Source organism: Hyperolius riggenbachi, chromosome 1, assembly GCF_040937935.1.
Source record: "Hyperolius riggenbachi isolate aHypRig1 chromosome 1, aHypRig1.pri, whole genome shotgun sequence".
Lineage (NCBI taxonomy): Eukaryota > Metazoa > Chordata > Amphibia > Anura > Hyperoliidae > Hyperolius > Hyperolius riggenbachi.
Genome location: NC_090646.1, coordinates 387,798,043 through 387,816,526, shown reverse-complemented (window position 1 = coordinate 387,816,526; position 18,484 = coordinate 387,798,043). Strand labels below are relative to the sequence as shown.

Here is an 18,484-nt window from a genome sequence, read left to right as displayed (position 1 = left end):
CCCCTCTTTTGAGGTGACGTGCAGTGACAGGTTCCCCGATGACCAGAAGCTAATAACTGACACTGACAGTTACCTGCTCTCCTGTGCTCTGCCTCTTCATAGATCACAGATGGGATTTCTCATTTCAGTCAGCCATTTATTCACTGTGCATTACAGTGAATGAAGCAGTGACCTAAAATAGCATAGGCAGCAGCGATCAATACAGGGTCCTAACCCTCATCTATGAAAAATATAGAAGGCAGAAATCCACTTATAACTCTTGTGCAATGAGGGTAGACGTTTCTAGGTTGTGACCCCATGTTCAACATAAAACAGTACATGAAAAGGATGAGTACTGCCAATATGTGGACAATGAAGTTGCACCAATAAAGTTGACGACCGCTCTGTAAATCTTTCAAGTGTAGGTTAAATAGTATGTGGTAACTTGCATTACCCTACCCAGCTGGTAGAGTGCGTAAGCCTCATCAGATTTCTTCATGAGCGCAGTTGAACACGTTTTTAGCTTTTGTTCCTTTTAATGTAGATACACCATAAGCATACTCTGTATTTTTAAGGTCATGTTTATATTCAGTGTTTGCCTACAGCTGCTAGCTCTTTCAGGTTTTTTTTTTCACCCTTAAAGGGATACTGTAGGGGGGTCAGGGGAAAATGAGTTGAACTTACCCGGGGCTTCTAACGGTCCCCCGCAGACATCCTGTGTTGGCGCAGCCACTCCCCAATGCTCCGGCCCCGCCTCCGGTTCACTTCTGGAATTTCAGACTTTAAAGTCTGAAAACCACTGCGCCTGCGTTGCCGTGTCCTCGATCCCGCTGATGTCACCAAGAGCGCACGGCGCAGGCCCAGTATGGTCTGTGTCTGCGCAGTACACTCCTGGTGACATCAGCGGGAGCGAGGACATGGCAACGCAGGCGCAGTGGTTTTCTGACTTTAAAGTCAGAAATTCCAGAAGTGAACCGGAGGCGGGGCCGGAGCATCGGTGAGTGGCTGCGCCAACACAGGATGTCTGCGGGGGACCATTAGAAGCCCCGGGTAAGTTCAACTCATTTTCCCCCGACCCCCCTACAGTATCCCTTTAATTACATATAATGACATCAGGTACTCTGTTCAAGTCCAAGGATAAAAAATATACACACATACAAAATGTATTCTACCTCAGTTGTCACACTTCCTTTTATATACTTTGATCCCTTGGAATAACTTAAAAAAAAAATTAAAACTGAAATTCTGTTTAATCAGCCACAATTCATACATAATAAAATTAAGAGCAATGCATAAAATGTAGCATCCCACCGATCAGCCAATAAAGTTACTTTTTAATGATTTAGATCCGTAAAGTGACCTCAACTGAGTGCCAGAGGTTACTACTGTGCACATCATAAATACTCTGTGGTAGCTTATAACAGTAAAGGAGTCAAACAGGCATTTGTAATAATCTGAATCTCCATTTTCAGTGAAGTATTCTACATCTGGAATAGTTTCTTTACCATTATTTTATTGTTCTGTCTTTACAACCAGTGCTGCTCAAAACCGGATCCGGGAGACATTCGGATAGTTGCCTTCATTAGCTGGATAGTGTTATTGTAAGAGCGTCACTGAATCACTGGCAGCCAGAAGATGAATGTCATATCAGTGCAACTAATATTTTCTAAATCAGGTCATCAATAGGGATGGTCACCGAGATGCAAATTTGTATGATATTTATTCATGCAAATGAATACCGCTTGAAACTGGACCAATGGAGTAAAACTCCTGCAGAGTTTGATTGGACCATTATCAAGCTGCATAAAAATGTTCATCTCATTAACCATTCCTAGTTAGCAACCACAGCTTTAATAGCTGTTCTCAGTGAAGAACCATTTTAAGGATCTTCTGCACACAGTCTAGTTCTGAGTTAAGAGGCAAGTCAAACAAATAAAAAACAAAAGAAAACTGTCCCTGAGAGATAAAACTGCACACTAGTTTAAAAGTGTAGGTTTAGATTGTTACAAATGCCCCCCTCAGAACCCCCCTTTGAGTGATGTTCTTTAAAATATATCTTTTATCAAAATTTCCAGTTTGACAGTAGTGCCTTAGCAAAGTATACACATAGCATCACTTTCATTACAAATCTAAAAATGTAATAACATTTATTTTAGAATCTTCCGATAAAACCGGTCATCTTTGACACACAGGTATTCTGAAAGTGTACTGATGGTAAAGCTGAGCCAAGTGATGCCATGCTTCAGAAAAATCGTTGGGTTGGGAAACTATCATATCATGTGTGGGGGGCAGCCAAACAAATTCTGTAGAATAGAGCTTTTGGAAAGAAATGAATAGGTTTTTCTATTTATACCCACCACCTGTGCACCCTATGTGGGGAAGAATGTGCACTATGTACAGTGTTTTTCTATGGTTTTCTAATTAAAAACAAAACAAAAACAAAAACTTTAAATTAAAATATTTTTTTTCCTAAGTGTGGAAACAAGCTGAAATTCCTCTTGTGGAAATTCTTCCCTTTCTGAACATGTGACAAGTAACAGATGTGAATGTGAACCCTCCTATTTCAAAAGCAAACCGTAATACAAACACAAGAGAGATCACTATGTTTTACAAAACTATGTTTTGGCTGTAGTCACACTTTAAATGAGAATTCCTAGCTTTTTAGGGCTGGTTGATCTGTGATGACAGGAAATGCCCTGAGAAGTAAGAGGGTAGGGATTCCCAGTATTTTAGTGGAGGGTCATATTGATCCTCCCACCACAACCTGAAGGACTGCACCGTACAGTATTTCTTGCATGATGAGAATACAATTCTGAAACCAACAATAGTAAATACTTGCATACACTGTATCATAAAAGCACTTCATGACAGCTGTCAGGATATTTACATTTTTTGTTTAACAAATTAAAAGGGACACTTATTTTTAAAATCACAACTGCACTACAGAACACTGGGTCCCACCTAATAAGCGCAGGTGGTACTGTCTGTAAATTAAAACAAGTCATTCAATATGCCTAAGGTAAGTTGTGCATGATGCATCCATGTTATAAAAACCAACCTACAGACACGGCATATTGTTCCTTTTCTGTCTAGTTCCTAGCCACTTAGTCTCTTGTTAGAAGATTTGCAGCAGATGCAAACTCTGAGCTCCAAACGTCGGATCTGAGCAGCATGTGGTCAGGCACCAGGGACACTGCAAGCTTCAGGGCAGCAGCAGGTGAACAGCCCAAATCATCAGTTTGCTCCTAATTTTGGTGAATAGCAACCATATTGTTACTAAGTAAAATGAAAAAAAAATTCTAGCAATCCACTCAGGTCAGAGCAAACTTTCCATCCTATAAAGGGTCATGTTATTGAACATTGCTGGTTAAACTACTAGATGATCCGCTTAATCCATTTTCTGCCTTCTGAAGTGTTTTGACAGCACTTGGAACCTGTAACCCGGTGTACAGTATGATCCCACCACACCATGCCTGTAAGCACAAGAAACAAAACATTAATGCCACAGCAGACTATAACGCTATATAATCAATAAATAATAAAAATTGCTGTATTTTTGAGTTGTATTTCACTACATGTTTCCAAGGCCACCTGCAACATATTTTTTTATTCTAGTCTAGTGAGGAAACACACTTCAGGTTTAATACTTACCCTAGTAGAGGGAAGGCTCTGCATAACATAGAGCATTCCCAATCCGCGTCTGTCTCGTTGTTCCTGCACTAGGCACACATTTTTTTTTCAAATAAAGTTATCATACTCCAGTGCCAGCTATTTGTATTAAACAAATAGCTGGCACTGGAGTATGATAACTTTATTTGAAAAAAATGTGGGCCTAGTGCATTGCCAAAATCTACAAGTATCAAAGTCCATAATGGTCGGTAGGCATTGTCAGTAAGGTTCAAATACAGAATTATGTTAATTGTAAAACTCTATGCAGCTTGTAAATTGACTAATCAAATCTTGCAGTGGAAGTATTTGATTGATTAATTTTCAAGCCCCATAGATCTACAGTAACATTTGCATTCATCTGAAAAAACATGGAATTATTTGCTTATCTCCCAAATGTACTAAAAACTCCTTTAGATGACCAGGATATCAATCTCCACATCCCCGATCTCTCTCCCTCCACCGTGGACACGGTCTCCTCCTGCCTCTCAACCATCTCCTCCTAGATGTCAGCTAGGTTCCTGAAGCTTAACCTGGATAAAACCAAGCTCATCATTTTCCAGCCCCGCTCTGCACCACCCCTCCCAGATATTTACGTCACTATCAACAGCATTACCATCCACCCTACCTTCCAGGCCTCCTAGACTCTGATCTCTCTTTCACCCCCCCCCTCCCCACCCAAAGTGTTACCAGAGCCTGCAATTTCCACCTTTGCAACATCTCCAAAATCCAGCCCTTTCTGACCCCGGACACTACCAAGCTTCTCATCCATGCCCTCATCTCCCGCCTTGACTACTGCAATGCCCTATCTGGCTTCCTCTTGAAACACATTGCATCCCTTCAATCAGTCATGAATGCAGTAGCTAGACTCATTCATCTTTCCCACCGCTCTGCTTCCACCTGTCCCCTCTGCGAAGCCCTACAATGGTCCCTATCTGCTTCAAGATCAGTTTTAAGGTTCTGTGCCTTACCTACAAATCTGTGCACAAGACCTGCCCAACCTACATTTCTGAGCTCTTCAACAGATATATACCTGCCCGCCCCCTCCGGTCCTCCAATGATCTCCGCCTGACCTTCCCAAGCATTTCTCAATCCCATGCACGCCTACAAGACTTCTCAAGAGCTGCCCCCACCCTATGGAACTCCCTTCCACTTCCCTTCAGACTCGCTCCTTCCTTCAACACCTTCAAGCAAGCCCTCAAAACACATTTCTTTAAAATGGCCTACCCCACATCTATCGCACTCTAACTCCCTTTATCAACCACCTTTTCCACAACCCTACCTTATGTGTCCCTCCACCACCCTTTAGATTGTAAGCCTTTGGCAGGGCCTCCCCCCTCCCTTAGTGTTCATTTTGCTACCACAGCAATGACTCCTTTCTCATAGACTAACTCGTACTTGTTTTGCCAGGTCTCTGCAAAACGCATTTTATACCCTGATTGGATGTATAACCTTGTGCTATGTTGTATAACCGTTTGCTACCGCTCTGTCACCACTTGTTACAATGTATGTATCCCTATTTATTGTACAGCGCGGCGTAATATGCTGGCCCTTTATAAATACAATAAATAATAAAAATAATAATTAACAAAATATTCAAGCAACCCTGAAGCCAGAAAAAAAAGTTCAATACTCACCTATGGAGAGGGAAGGCTCTGGATCCAATAGAGCTTTCCAACGCCCCTCTCTGTCCTCTATTCAAATTTTGCATCTTCAGGAGGCCTCAGAAGTCTTCAGATACACTTGTGTCCCCGAGTGCTTGTGAAGGCAGGCACATCTGTACTGTGCATGCGCAAGCTCAGACTTGTGCATACGCAGTACAGATCCACTCATCTTCGGAGGTGCTCAGGGACACAAATACTTCTGAAGGCTGCCTGAGGAGAGCTAAAGACATATTCAACCTGCACGTCAAATAACTTGAACATGAGACAGTGGTGGAAATGTGAGCACTTACAGATGACCGGGAAGGCTCTCTCAGATCCAGAGCCTTCCCTTTCCATAGAGGAGTATCTAACTTTTTTTTCTTCCTTGCTTCAGATTTGTTTTAAGACCCAGTGCGCTTTCATAAGCAAACCTCTATACATAAAATAGATAGTGGGTCAGCATCCTTAAGGGAGTAATAAAATAGCACCATAAGACTCCTATTACATTACTGTAACAGGAGTTACATGTGTGTGCTCCTGTCAGTTCCTTTATGCCCTCAGTGTTGTGTCATATTCTGGCATGCTTAACTCTCTGCACAGGCATGCTAGATGGCGCCAATCCCCTTCTGGTCAAAATACAAAATATATTTAAAGGCACCTTTCCCTCCAATCAGTGCTGACAGTTCTGACCCAACTGTGGTAGCTCTTGAAGGTCTGTCCTTTTACTTTGTGATTTGCCTGTTGACAACCTGGACTTAAGTGACCCTGCCTTCTGCCTGAATCAGTTATTCGCCTCAGCCTGAATTTGGACTTAGCTTTACGGAGAATTTAATTGTTCACAGTGGAAAAATGGGACACAGGAGAGGAGAAAGAGATTGAGGAGTAGACTACACAGGAGGTAAGTATGAGCTGTGTATGGTTATTTTGACTTTTTATATTCAGTTCAGGTTCTCTTTAGCTTTGTTAGCCGCCTGAATAGAACTTTCCATGTGTAATGACTTTGTTTAGTCTGCCGCCTGCCCTGATCTTTGCATGTGTACCGACTTTGTCTTTCCATTCAATGAGATTAATCAAAGAGCAAACACACAGAGAAAGAGATTGCATCCTTTCTGTGCTATGGTCTGTAGGCTTTAGATTTACTCCTCTCACTACTGCACACTTTCCAGCTTGTTTAGCAGTCAAAGAACTCACTATCAAAATCTGTAAACATAACACTGAATTGCAAATGGTTGAAACTGTACAATCTGGAACTAAACAAACATATTCTTCCCAACAAGCAATGTACTGTAATGAAAATAATAATAATTGATACTAACCGTAAATGCTGGAACAACTGGCTGTGTGAACTTTGTTTTGAAGGTATAAAGTAACTGCTTTGTGTTGGCGTTATAAAATGATAGTTGACCTGTAAAAGACAAAAATAATAAGTATTATAACTGCACTGAATATTTATCACAGCAATCAGTACTGAAGCATAAGCTGAGGCATTTTGGAAGACTGAATCTGGGACTTAACTTAAGTAAGACAGTGGTGGTTCATTAAGTAGTCACTTGACATTGCATTTGTGTTTAAAAGTCCTTTCACACTATCACTGGCATGATATTTATAGTGTTGGGATTTCATTGGGAAATGTTCTGAATGGCCACAATCTGTAAATGTGCTCAAAACGCTGGTAATTAAAAAACACAACATGAGAAAGGAGTTGGTGAGGCTAAGCTAATATGAGATGTTAATGTCTAAACTCAAATTTGAACAAGGCACATTTTCAATGGAGTCATCTTCATTAGTGTAAATTGAAAGTATTACGTTTGGAATTTAAGTTTTCAAATGTAAAAAAAATCGATAGTCACGGCGGCACAGCAAGCACAGTTGCCCCAGTATAGGGAGTCTAGTTACCCCGGTACAGCTAGTATAGTGCCCCAGTATAATTAGTATCAAAGTGATCAAGTATAGTTGCCCCAGTATAGCTAATATAGTGAGTGCCCCTGTATAGCTAGTATAGTGCCCCAGTATAGCTAGTATAGTGCCCCAGTATAGCTAGTATAGTGCCCCAGTATAGCTAGTATAGTGCCCAGTGTGCCCCAGGATAGCTAGTATAGTGCCCCAGTATATCTAGTATAGTGCCCCATGTGCCCCAGTATAGCTAGTATAGTGCCCCAGTATAGCTAGTATAGTGCCCAGTGTGCCCCAGTATAGCTAGTATAGTGCCCCAGGATAGCTAGTATAGTGCCCAGTGTGCCCCAGTATAGCTAGTATAGTGCCCCAGTATAGCTAGTATAGTGCCCCAGTATAGCTAGTATAGTGCCCCATGTGCCCCAGTATAGCTAGTATAGTGCCCCATGTGCCCCAGTATAGCTAGTATAGTGCCACAGGATAGCTAGTATAGTGCCCAGTGTGCCCCAGGATAGCTAGTATAGTGCCCCAGTATAGCTAGTATAGTGCCCCAGGATAGCTAGTATAGTGCCCCAGTGTAGCCCCTGTTACCTTATGAGCTGGCAGCCGCTTCCTGTCACAGATTCCCGTAGCCGCTCTCCTCCGTGCAGCGTCTTCTATTTACAGCAGCGCGTCGCACGGCTGCTGGAAGGAGGCGGGGCAGCGGTTCCCATGGTAACTGCGAACGCCGCTACAGGAAGCCGCTGCCTCGCCTCCTTCCCTCCTTACAGCAGCCGCACAGGAAGCGCTGCTGTAATAGGAGATGCTACACAGAGGAGAGCGGCTACGGGGAATCTGTGACAGGAAGCGGCCGCCAGCTCATAAGGTGAGAGGAGTGGCGGGCCGCGGGGGGAGGAGGGGCGAGAGGCCAGGCCAGCCGCGGCCCAGCTGGAAACTGCCCACGGACCGGCAGTGAGCCGCGGCCCGGTGGTTGGGGACCCCTGGTCTAAAGCATGCCGGAATAAATAAATTGAATTACAGCACAAAACTACCTGGCATACGATACTCTGTGAGCACTGCTAGGGTTTTGTAATAAAGTTCTGTACGCTTGACAGGTTTGTTTTTTTTCGTCTTTTTTGTTTTTTTTTTTTGTTTTGGGTGGGGGTGGGGCGGTTACACAATGATCCATCTTGGTTTACTGCCTAGCACAACATGAAATGGCTTTGCAGTACCAGTATGAAGATAAAATCAGTAGTAGCATGTGGTGATCCCTCTTTTGATCAGTAGCAGGAAGCTATTTAGCTTACCTAGAAGCAGCACTTCAGCCATTCAGTTGACAGCAGCAGAATCTGGTTCAAATTCACTTTAAAGTGCAGCTGCAGTTTATAAAAAACTGACATGTTAAAATGAGTAAATTAAATGGGCACTGCCACTGCAGAACATCTAATTGGAGCATGGACAAATGTGATCACCTGTTAAAATGACCTGTTGGAAATATTACCTATATTTCACTATATGAATTAAGTATTAGAATATCAGTAAATTTACCCATATTCTGCTGCCACTCTCATGGCGCCCAAATTAGCTTACGCCGCTTTTAAATGTACACCTGTTGTCACGGAACAGTCGTGAGAAACGCGGGCGAATTGGAAGGAGCCGCGCAGTCCAATTTCTGATCGTTGTCTGGCTAAATTTGTGCAGCCATTACAGGAATCAGAATGGACATTCCTGTTTTTTTAAAATACAAGTTTTCTCCTCTGCCCCTAATTTAGGTGCAGGATGTCTTTTGAGTTGTTAATTAGCTTAGACATATTCCCTGTGGAAGGCAGAATAACATGGAGGCATTCATTCCCTTTTCTGTTCTGGGAACCAGGTGACACCTAGCTGATCTCATGTAGATGTTAATTAACAAAAGGGTGATAGAGAGGCCTAGGTTCAGCCAGGCAGGCTACGAATCCCCGGGAGGTCTTGACACCTTGCTCCCTGGTAAGGATCAAAGGGAAGCCAGCTGCTAGCCCACATCCTGAATAACCTGAGGCTCATAGCATAATCCATAACTTCCCAGATCTGTCATATTTCTGGGGTTCCTGAGATGGCAGCTTCGCCAAACGTGGGGAAAGTGTAGCATGAGTCCCGGTGCTGGTTCTGAGGAAGTTTCAGAACATTCTAAGGTAAAGACTGCCAGTTAGGCAGTTCGAAAGTGCCCTGATGATACCACAGGGGCCCCACCCCTCATGTCTGGTATCAGGGCGCTGGGTAAATCGAGACAGACCTGAAAATGTTAATAAATCTGCCCTGACCTGTACGGTTCTGTGAGATAGAGCCCATATATGGTTAGATATGATTTCTGGTCCCCAGGACAAGGGGAGGGCTCATCTCATCTTCTAAGGGGGTGTGTGGCCCCGGCCCTCACTCCCTCCTACTGGATCAGGGGCATAAGAATGGCAGAGGAGCCAAGCTCAGTGTCCTCCACCCTGAAACGCCATCTTGATCTCATCTGTGCCAGCTTGAGGATATGCTGGCATCCACCTGGTCTGAACTTTGAGCTGAAACAAATGATTTTACCAAGGACTTTATGATTCTTCCCACAAAAGGACATCTTTCCAGAAACTAAGTATTTTTTCTCCCTTTCTTTTATTTTTCATACCGGCTATTAATGTCTTAATTGTTGATTTTAATAATTGTCTGTATATATTCATTATTTATATTGCTCTCAATAAACCGATGCTAACGTCAGTTGTTGTTCTAGCTACCCTATTATTCAGCATACACAGAAACTGATCCCAGGTCTCTGAAGAGACGCTACTATTGTTTGTTGTTGGCTAGACAGAATACACTGTTTTAACCGGTTTTATTTGTAGATCTAGGCTCAGACAGTCAGCGTGCTCCTCTGTCCCATGGTAACAGAGGTGGTGGCAGTTATACTCTGAACTAGTGTGTAAGTTGTAATTACCGTACCTCACAGGCTCCCTTATGGTTTGTCTGCGGCCAATTCCCAACGTTTCCTGCGCATTGACTGCGACCAGAGTTCGCACGATCCGTGCGCTGGCACCGTTTGGAAGGCCATTTGTGGTCTGACCACTAGGGCTCCTGTGACACCTGTCATTGTGTTATTTCAGTTACTAGCAAGTGAGAGATGTCACAAGCTGGGTAGGGGAAAGGGATAAAGGGAACCTGAAGTGAAAATACACATATGATATAATGATTTGTATGTGGAGTACAGCTAAGAAATAGAACATTAGTAGCACAGATATGAGTCTCATATTGTTCCTAGTACAGGAAGAAACTTCAGTTATCTATGCAAAAGAGCTTCTCTTGAGCTTTCCGACCTACAGTGCTGTTTTCTGAACCACTTATCGCAACCTGTCTCTCATGGTTTCTTGTTTATTTAAGGTTTTTCTGCCAGGAAGTTGAAAGGGTCATTAGCTCTGCTCTGTTTCATCATTTAAAATACAGAGCGTAATTTATAAACTGCAAATATTAGAGAATGATGCAATGTTATAGAAAAAAAAGCTATATAACTGAAAATAAAAGTATGATACCCTTTTCAGTTGGCCTAATTCTCCTAGAAGATCTCTATTTGCATACCATGAAGTGTACTTATAAGGTTTCATTATCTCTTGTATTTCAGCTCGTTTGTGAGAATATATTATGTAATTTTTCCAGATCTTGAAAAAACGTGCAGTTTATTTCTCTTTGTGCATTTGGGTTTCCATATTGTTAAGGTGGAAAATGTGCAGAAGTTCCTGTCTGATGTCCCATATGGATGGGGATACCCTTTTCTTTGCATCTAATGTTCTGTTAATTATCCGTACTATGCATATGATTATCATTAAGTTTTCTTTTTTTCCCTTCAGTGTCACTTTAAAGACAGCTATCAGTAAACATGCTTACTATATTTACAAGCTGACACATCATTGCATTCCAGCGGTTCTGGAGGTGTGTTTAGCTTCTAAGGGTACAATGGTTAATTTGCATATATTCAGCAGTGGTGCCTGGGAGACATCTCGAGCTCACTCCAACCTGAATTATCGCAAATTCTTTCTGTTTTAGGAAAGCAAACTTGTTTTTCTTAACATCTTAGTAAGGGGGCTTTTAGGACCATTGTAGTCCCTTACACACCCCAATGAGTTCTGGGTCACCATGAGCTTGCTGGTTAGTCTGTGCCTCTCGGATTTACAAGCCCTACTCCATAGAGCCAAATGAATCCATGCCATGCACTGATGAGGATCAAACAATCCGAAACAGTCTGTATGCATGTTGGATTATTATGGCTCTGTACATATTAACAAGCTGACACATCATTGCATTCCAGCGGTTCTGGAGGTGTGTTTAGCTTCTAAGGGTACAATGGTTAATTTGCATATATTCAGCAGTGGTGCCTGGGAGACATCTCGAGCTCACTCCAACCTGAATTATCGCAAATTCTTTCTGTTTTAGGAAAGCAAACTTTTGTTTTTCTTACTATAATACAGTTAGTGTAATTTCTAAGTATGTGTGTAATTTTCCTCTCTTTTATTCCTTTCTTTCAAGTTAAAGTATAACCCCCAAAGTCCACATGGAAGAATTGGAACATCTCTTTGACTGAACTATATAAATACCTATATGCTGGGCTTTTCCTACACTGGACAGCACAGAATGACTTTTAGTCATCAGTAATTTGTGTACAAAACTGAGAAAAGAAGAGCAGCCACTGTTCAGTTCAGATGAAGAAGACTTATTTAGCACCCTCACTCTGCATTGATACAGCCCCATGTTTGTTTCCCAACCAGAATGCTACCTGCGTGGAGTTTGTTCCCCCTGTGTTTTTGTGGGTGTCTCTTGATAAGTGCCTCTACCACACCCCAGCCCCCTCTTCCAACTGGTGTAAAGCCCCATCTACACCTTGCCATATTGCAGCGATCCGGCGGCTCGATTAGCCGCCGGATAGCCTCTTCCGCGTGCCCGCCGCGTGCGCCGCATTCGATTGCCCGCTCGTCCCCGCCGGCGCCGCTTATCTCCCGCACAATTCCCTGCCATTGTCCCCTCGCGGGGAGCGAGCAGAGAATCGGCGGTGCGGATATCCGTCCTGTCAGATCTTATCAATCGAGCCGCATCAGCGGCTCGATTGATAAGGAGCATCGCGGCCGCATCTACTCGTGTAGATGCGGCTTTAGACTAGAGTACAGATTGGCCAAGTAAACACTTTGGAGTGTATTCACTGAATGCCAAAATGTAGAGCCTGCAAATAATAAATACAGCATGTCTCCTAAACACACTCTTCTGCAGGCTCAGTGACCAATGATGTCCTAACTACTTCAACTGAAGGGTTCAGGAGACATTCTGCAATACTCAACACAGCTTCCCTACAAGCTCTGTAACTGCATCCACTTTGCAAATCCTGCACTCCTTCCCTGTGCATCAATAACTGATTTAAGTACAATTACCTGGCAGTCAAGGGGCGAGGGGGATACTATAGAAGTAGTGGTTAGGAATAGGTATAGTCAATGATGTGAAAATAATTAGAAGTTGGAGGACTATGCCTATTCTGTATGCAAATATATGCAGCATGAAAATGGACAAACTGAATACCACCTCGGCTTCACTCGACTGGTCCATTTTCAAGATGTATAAATTTGCGTACAAAATCTGGATACAGAGCAGAGGATCATGGTCCTCACCCTATTTGCATACTTCATTCTGATACGATTTTTTAAATAATTCAGCAACCTATAGGTTAAACTACCTAGCATGTGACCTCCATCGTTAAGCCAATTGACTGTATTTAACCATTTCAGCCCGCGGGGATTTTTCACCTTATGCATCAGAGCAATATTCACCTCCCATTCATTCGCCAATAACTTTATCACAAATGATCACGATGAATTGATCTATATCTTGTTTTTTCCGCCCCCAATTATTCTTTCTTTGGGTGGTACATTTTGCTAAAAATTATTTTTTATAAATGCATTTTAACAGTAATATTAAGGAGATAATGGAAAAAATCATTTCTCAGTTTTCAGCCATTATAGCTTTAAAACAATACATGCTACCATAAATTAAAACCTATGTTTTTTATTTGCCCATTTGTCCCGGTTATTACACCATTTAAATTATGTCCCTATCACAATGTATGGTGCCAATATTTTATTTGGAAATAAAGGTGCATTTTTTCAGATTTGCGTCCATCACTATTTACGAGCTTATATTTAAAAAAATGTTCGAAATATACTCTCTTCACATGCATATATAAAAAGTTCAGACCCTTCGGTAACAATTTATGTTTTGTTTTTTTTATTTGTAATTTTTTTTTCATTAAAAATTGTATTTGGGTAATTTTTGGTGTGGGGAGTAAACAAATAATTTTAAATTATATAATATAGGATTATTTCATTAAAAAGTGCATGTAGATGTAGTATTACTATTTGGCCACAAGATGGGCACCGTGAGCATTTTCTCTTTTTTTGTCCTGGAAGCGAGATCTCGCTTCCAGGATGTACTAGGAAGACTGGTATTTTTTATTTATTTTTTTGTCAGAAAGACGGCGGTCTTTCTAGCGGGCACTTAGATCGATGAATGGGAATTATATTCCCATTCATTGATCAATGGGCTAACAGGGGGCACCACATGCACGTGGGAGCGCGCATCCGCACAGCAGCAGCTGCCTGGACGTGAGCTTCACGTCCAGGTGGCAGAAATGGTTAAGCAATGTCTCATTGTATGTTCAAACATTTGCCCGAAGAAGGGACGGCTTTATCCCTTTCGAAATGTGTTACAATAATTTTTTTTTACATTACACGGTTTCCCTGTGTATTGTTTGTTTGCACATACTTGCACCTCACCCCTGCCAACTCCATTATACACCACCAGCTAAGGAGTGCCCGCAGAGTGCAGGTAACGATTAAGCTGGAAGGTGGAAGAAAGTTTGCACACTGATCCCTGCACAAAAGGAAGATACTCTTACAAGTAGCGCCGCCATGGCCACTGAGCATCTGCATAGTGCAGAACGCTGGTGACTGCAAGGCGAGTGGTGCTATCCACAGCTGCAAGAGGAGAGAAATGAAGGAATCCCCGCTGCCACGAGCCTGGTCCCTGGCTCAAAGTGACAAAGCCTGTGAGCTGGTACACTCTAATGGGCTAACCAGCACTACACGGAGGTGAGATCATCCTACGGTCGGCAGGCCACTTTTCATAAGTCACACACTGAGTGCGCTTTTTTCTACTTTGTCTCCATATACTTCACTTGCTGAATGCATGTCCCAGGTAAGTGACTCACTAAATAATGATGCAAGGATAACATCCTTAGCAATTTCACTATCACAAAAAAAAAAACAAGTGTCATTTGAGTAGATCTATGTAAACCCTGGCACAACTAGTCTGCTTTTACAAAAGTTCAGTGTGAGATATTAAATAATAAGTAACAAAGTATGTGTATAAAAATTACCTCCATCGAAGTCACAGTATACTCCAATTTGATCAGGCACTGATACTTCCAAGGCTTTGGCCTTATTGTTGTGCTTTGCAGCAAACGTTGCTTGCAGCCAGTTGTTCACATGCAAACACCAGCTTGTATTGGTCTTTCCCAGCTGGTCAAACTTCCCAATTGTCTTGTATGTAACACCAACACTGTAGGACTTGCAGTCTTTCTGAGCTTTAACTTCCCAGTAATGCTGTCCGCTTTCGATTGTTGCATCACCTGTTTGGACAACCATTAAAATTATCAAAGGCTCAATCATTTTACATTTGCGGTTAATAAACCATATTAGGAACATTTCCTAGTGTTGGTGAGCGTAAGCAGTAGAGGACATAGGCGACCCAACCATCCTAGCTTGAGTTTTTTTCATAACTATCTTTGGCTAAATTTGCATTTTTCATCTTGGTTTAATCAGAATAAAGTGAGGATTGCTGAAGGGTTAGTGAATTAAAATTTGCACTATTGCAGTCACAAGCAGTACCTAAGGAAAAATTTTATAAATCCAGGGTAGCCTAGATATGTTTAAAAAATAAAAAATAAAACTTTCATTGTAGAAACTGCACTTGACCACAACCACACAACCTCTTTCAGAAATCCCACTACTGTATATTATTATGCGATATGTCCCCAGCTGTATGCCATGGAGCTTATACTGTATGGTCCTTTGCCATTGACTCATCCAGGATTTGTGACCTTACATTTATCAACATTAAATTCCATCTACCACACGCCTGCCCATATAGTTATGCTTTCAAGATCCAAAACGTCACTATATTGTAGAGTGCTGATAATTCTACATCATTTTGTATTGTCTGCAAAGATGGCTACAACACTTTGCTTTCCTTCAATTACGTCATTCATAAATAAGCTGAAGAGAACTGAACCCAGTGCTAACCTTTGTTGGGTCTGCCTGGGGCTTTACAGCAGGGATTACTCTACAAAATAAAAATGAGGAAAAGACAGATATTGGAGATCTTAAGAAAGGGCATGAAGACCTTACTGTATGTGTAAGATAGCTGGTGTTGAAGACCTCTGTCCTAACATATCCGAGATCTCTCGTTAACATCAAACAGACATGCAGTATAGGCAGAGGAGACATAAGGAATTACCCAAAACTGTATAAGATTCTCCTGTGAATCGATCTCTGCCGCCCCTGCCCACAGAGGGCCTTGAAGTGACAGATGTTCTTTTCGGGGATGGAGTTGCACTTCTACATGGTACAGGAAATACAGAATCAATAACATTACACATCCACATTACTTATTTAAAACAAGAAGTGAATACCAATACAAAAACACTTAAATTGTATCAGGTGCTTCAAAGGTAAGTGACATTTGAATCACTTGAAAGTGGATAGTATACAATATGTACCTGGACTGAGCCTGAACTTTGCAGTCATATTTAAAGCAGAACAGAAGAACTAAAAAAACAAATTGTTTAACTCACCTGGGCCTTCTGCCAGTCCCTTGCAGCCTTCCTATCCCACCCCGGTCCTCCATGACCCTCTGTTCTCCCACCGTCAGCTAGTTTTGTTACCCACTGTTGTGGCAACTGCACTTGCACGCCCCAGGCTATGAGTATCCTTGGGCTGGAGCGCAAAGAAAGATACGTGTGGCTCGGGGCGCGCAAGCACAGTTGCCGGGGATTTACAAGTCAACGGTAACAAAACTAGCTGGTGGCAGGAGAACGGAGGATCGTGGAGGACCGGCGTGGGACAGGAAGGCTGCAAGGGGCTGGCAGAAGTCCCAGGTACGTGTAAAACTTTGTTTTTTTTAGTTCTTCAGTTACGCTTTAAGAGGTTAGGATTCATTACCTGGCTAATGACCTGATATCTGATTAATTATTAAGCGGTCAGGTACTGGATCTGAATTCAACACAAGTGACAAGAGGCCGGGCCATGGGCTGCACATGGCTGGGGGGCAGATCATCTCTCTCTGTCTTTTACACAGCTGGCCGAACTGCGGCTCTAGCATAGTTAGCTTTCTATGCCTACATTATTTTGTTTTCTCTTCTAGTAGCACACACCTCAGCATCATGATAGTGGAAAAACAAAACCTGCCAAGGACATCCACAGTATGAGGCGGCTGTAATACTCAGAGTCACAATATTTAAAGAGACACTGAAGCGAAAAAAAAATGATGATATTATGATTTGTATGTGTAGTACAGCTAACAAAAAAAAACATTAAGATCAGATACATCAGTCTAAAGGGGCCCATACACTCAGCCGATTTTTGGGCCGACCGATCGATCCAGATCGATCGATCCATCGATTGCAAATCGGTTGGCCAATCGACCGATCGATGGCCGATTTCGATCGATTTCGATGGATTTCCATCGAACTGGCAGGGTGGAAAATTTAGGTCGATCTGATGAGATTGCTTATCAGTTTGCATTGGCCTTAATGGAAATCTGATGGCAAAAAAATGCCATCAGATCGAATTTCAATAGATTTCAAACTGAAATCTATTGGAATTCTATCCTGGTAAAAAATGTTCTAAAAACGCATCAGATAGATCATCAGATGCATTTCTTATCTATCTGCTGCCAATCTGACGAGTGTATGGGCACCTTAATTGTTTCCAGTGCAGGAAGCGTTGAGAAACTCCAGTTGTTATCTCTATGCAAAAAAGCTATTAAGCTCTCCGACCAACTTGGTCGTGGAGAGGGCTGTTATCTGACTTTTATTATCTGAACTGTAATTGAACTGTTTACTTTTCCTCTAGCAGAGAAGAGTTTATTACTTCACAGACTGCTCTGAAAGACTCATTTTGAATGCTGAGTGTTGTGTAATCTGGACATATTATAGAGTGATGCAATGTTAGAAAAAACACTATATACCTGAAAATAAAAATGAGAATATTTTCTTTGCTGCTAATCTTCTAGTAATTATTCATAGTACACAACCAATTCATTATATCATATATTTTTTTTCGCTTCAGTGTCTCTTTAAATAGATTAAAAACAATATGCAGTCTTTCTAAAAATCTACATAGTTTTGCATAACTTCAATCACTCTCTTCCAAATAAGGCAGTGTGAAAAGAATATATAAAGTTAGTCATCTCATGCTACATCCTACTGAAGAAGCACAACCTTGCATAATGCATAGACGGTCCAGTCCATGCCACTTTAGTACAGTCTTAATACAATACAATACAATAACATTTGTAAAGCGCTTTTCTCCCATAGGACTCAAAGCGCATAGCTGTGTCTCAGATTAATACAGGGTTTCAGGCTGGGTTGTGTTACAGAGGAGATAGTCAGATGTTCATGAATGCCAGACTGAAAAGGTAGGTTTTCAGTTTAGACTTAAATGCTTCCAGGGATGGGGCTGTCCTGATTGGGTGTGGCAGGGAGTTCCAAAGTGTAGGGGCAGCATGACAAAAGGCTCTGTCTCCAAAGGTTTTAAGGTGGACTCTGGGGGTGACCAAGGTGTTACGTCCTTTTGATCTAAGATTGTGGGGGGTGTGATGTAGTTGCAACAAGTCCTTCAGGTATCCAGGGCCCAGATTGTGCAAGGATTTGAATGTCAGTAAGCCAATCTTAAACAGAATTCTCCATTTTATCGGTAGCCAGTGGAGTGAGCTCAGGGTTGGTGTTATGTGGCAATGGCGGGGTTGGCTCGTTAACAGCCTTGCGGCGGTATTCTGTACTAATTGCAGGCGGCGTAAGTCTTTCTTATGCAGGCCTGTGTAGAGGACGTTGCAGTAGTCTAACCTTGATGTGACGAAGGCATGAACTAGGGTTGGAAGATCCTCTGAAGGAATTAGGTGTTTAATCCTTGCAATATTCCTTAGGTGAAAGAAGGAATGTTTCACAACAGCTGAGATTTGATTCCTGAAGCTTAATTTCCCATCAATCAGTACTCCCA

General features: G+C 42.1%; 1 protein-coding gene across 6 annotated transcripts in view; it reads right to left on the bottom strand.

Annotated features, from left to right (window-relative positions):
* Nucleotides 1-1,210: 1,210 nt before the first annotated feature.
* The window catches only part of FSD1L (fibronectin type III and SPRY domain containing 1 like), a 126,138-nt gene continuing 108,864 nt past the window's right edge, over nucleotides 1,211-18,484 (bottom strand). For 4 of the 6 annotated variants that reach the window (XM_068234430.1, XM_068234432.1, XM_068234434.1 and 1 more), the window contains 4 exons: nucleotides 15,723-15,823; nucleotides 14,584-14,835; nucleotides 6,605-6,693; nucleotides 1,211-3,452 (listed from right to left, as the gene is read on the bottom strand). In XM_068234430.1, the coding sequence (XP_068090531.1) occupies nucleotides 3,330-3,452; nucleotides 6,605-6,693; nucleotides 14,584-14,835; nucleotides 15,723-15,823 (565 nt within the window). In that variant the 3' untranslated portion in view covers nucleotides 1,211-3,329. The remainder of the gene's footprint in view (nucleotides 3,453-6,604; nucleotides 6,694-14,583; nucleotides 14,836-15,722; nucleotides 15,824-18,484) is intronic. The other 2 variants (XM_068234431.1, XM_068234433.1) reach the window with 1 other exon arrangement.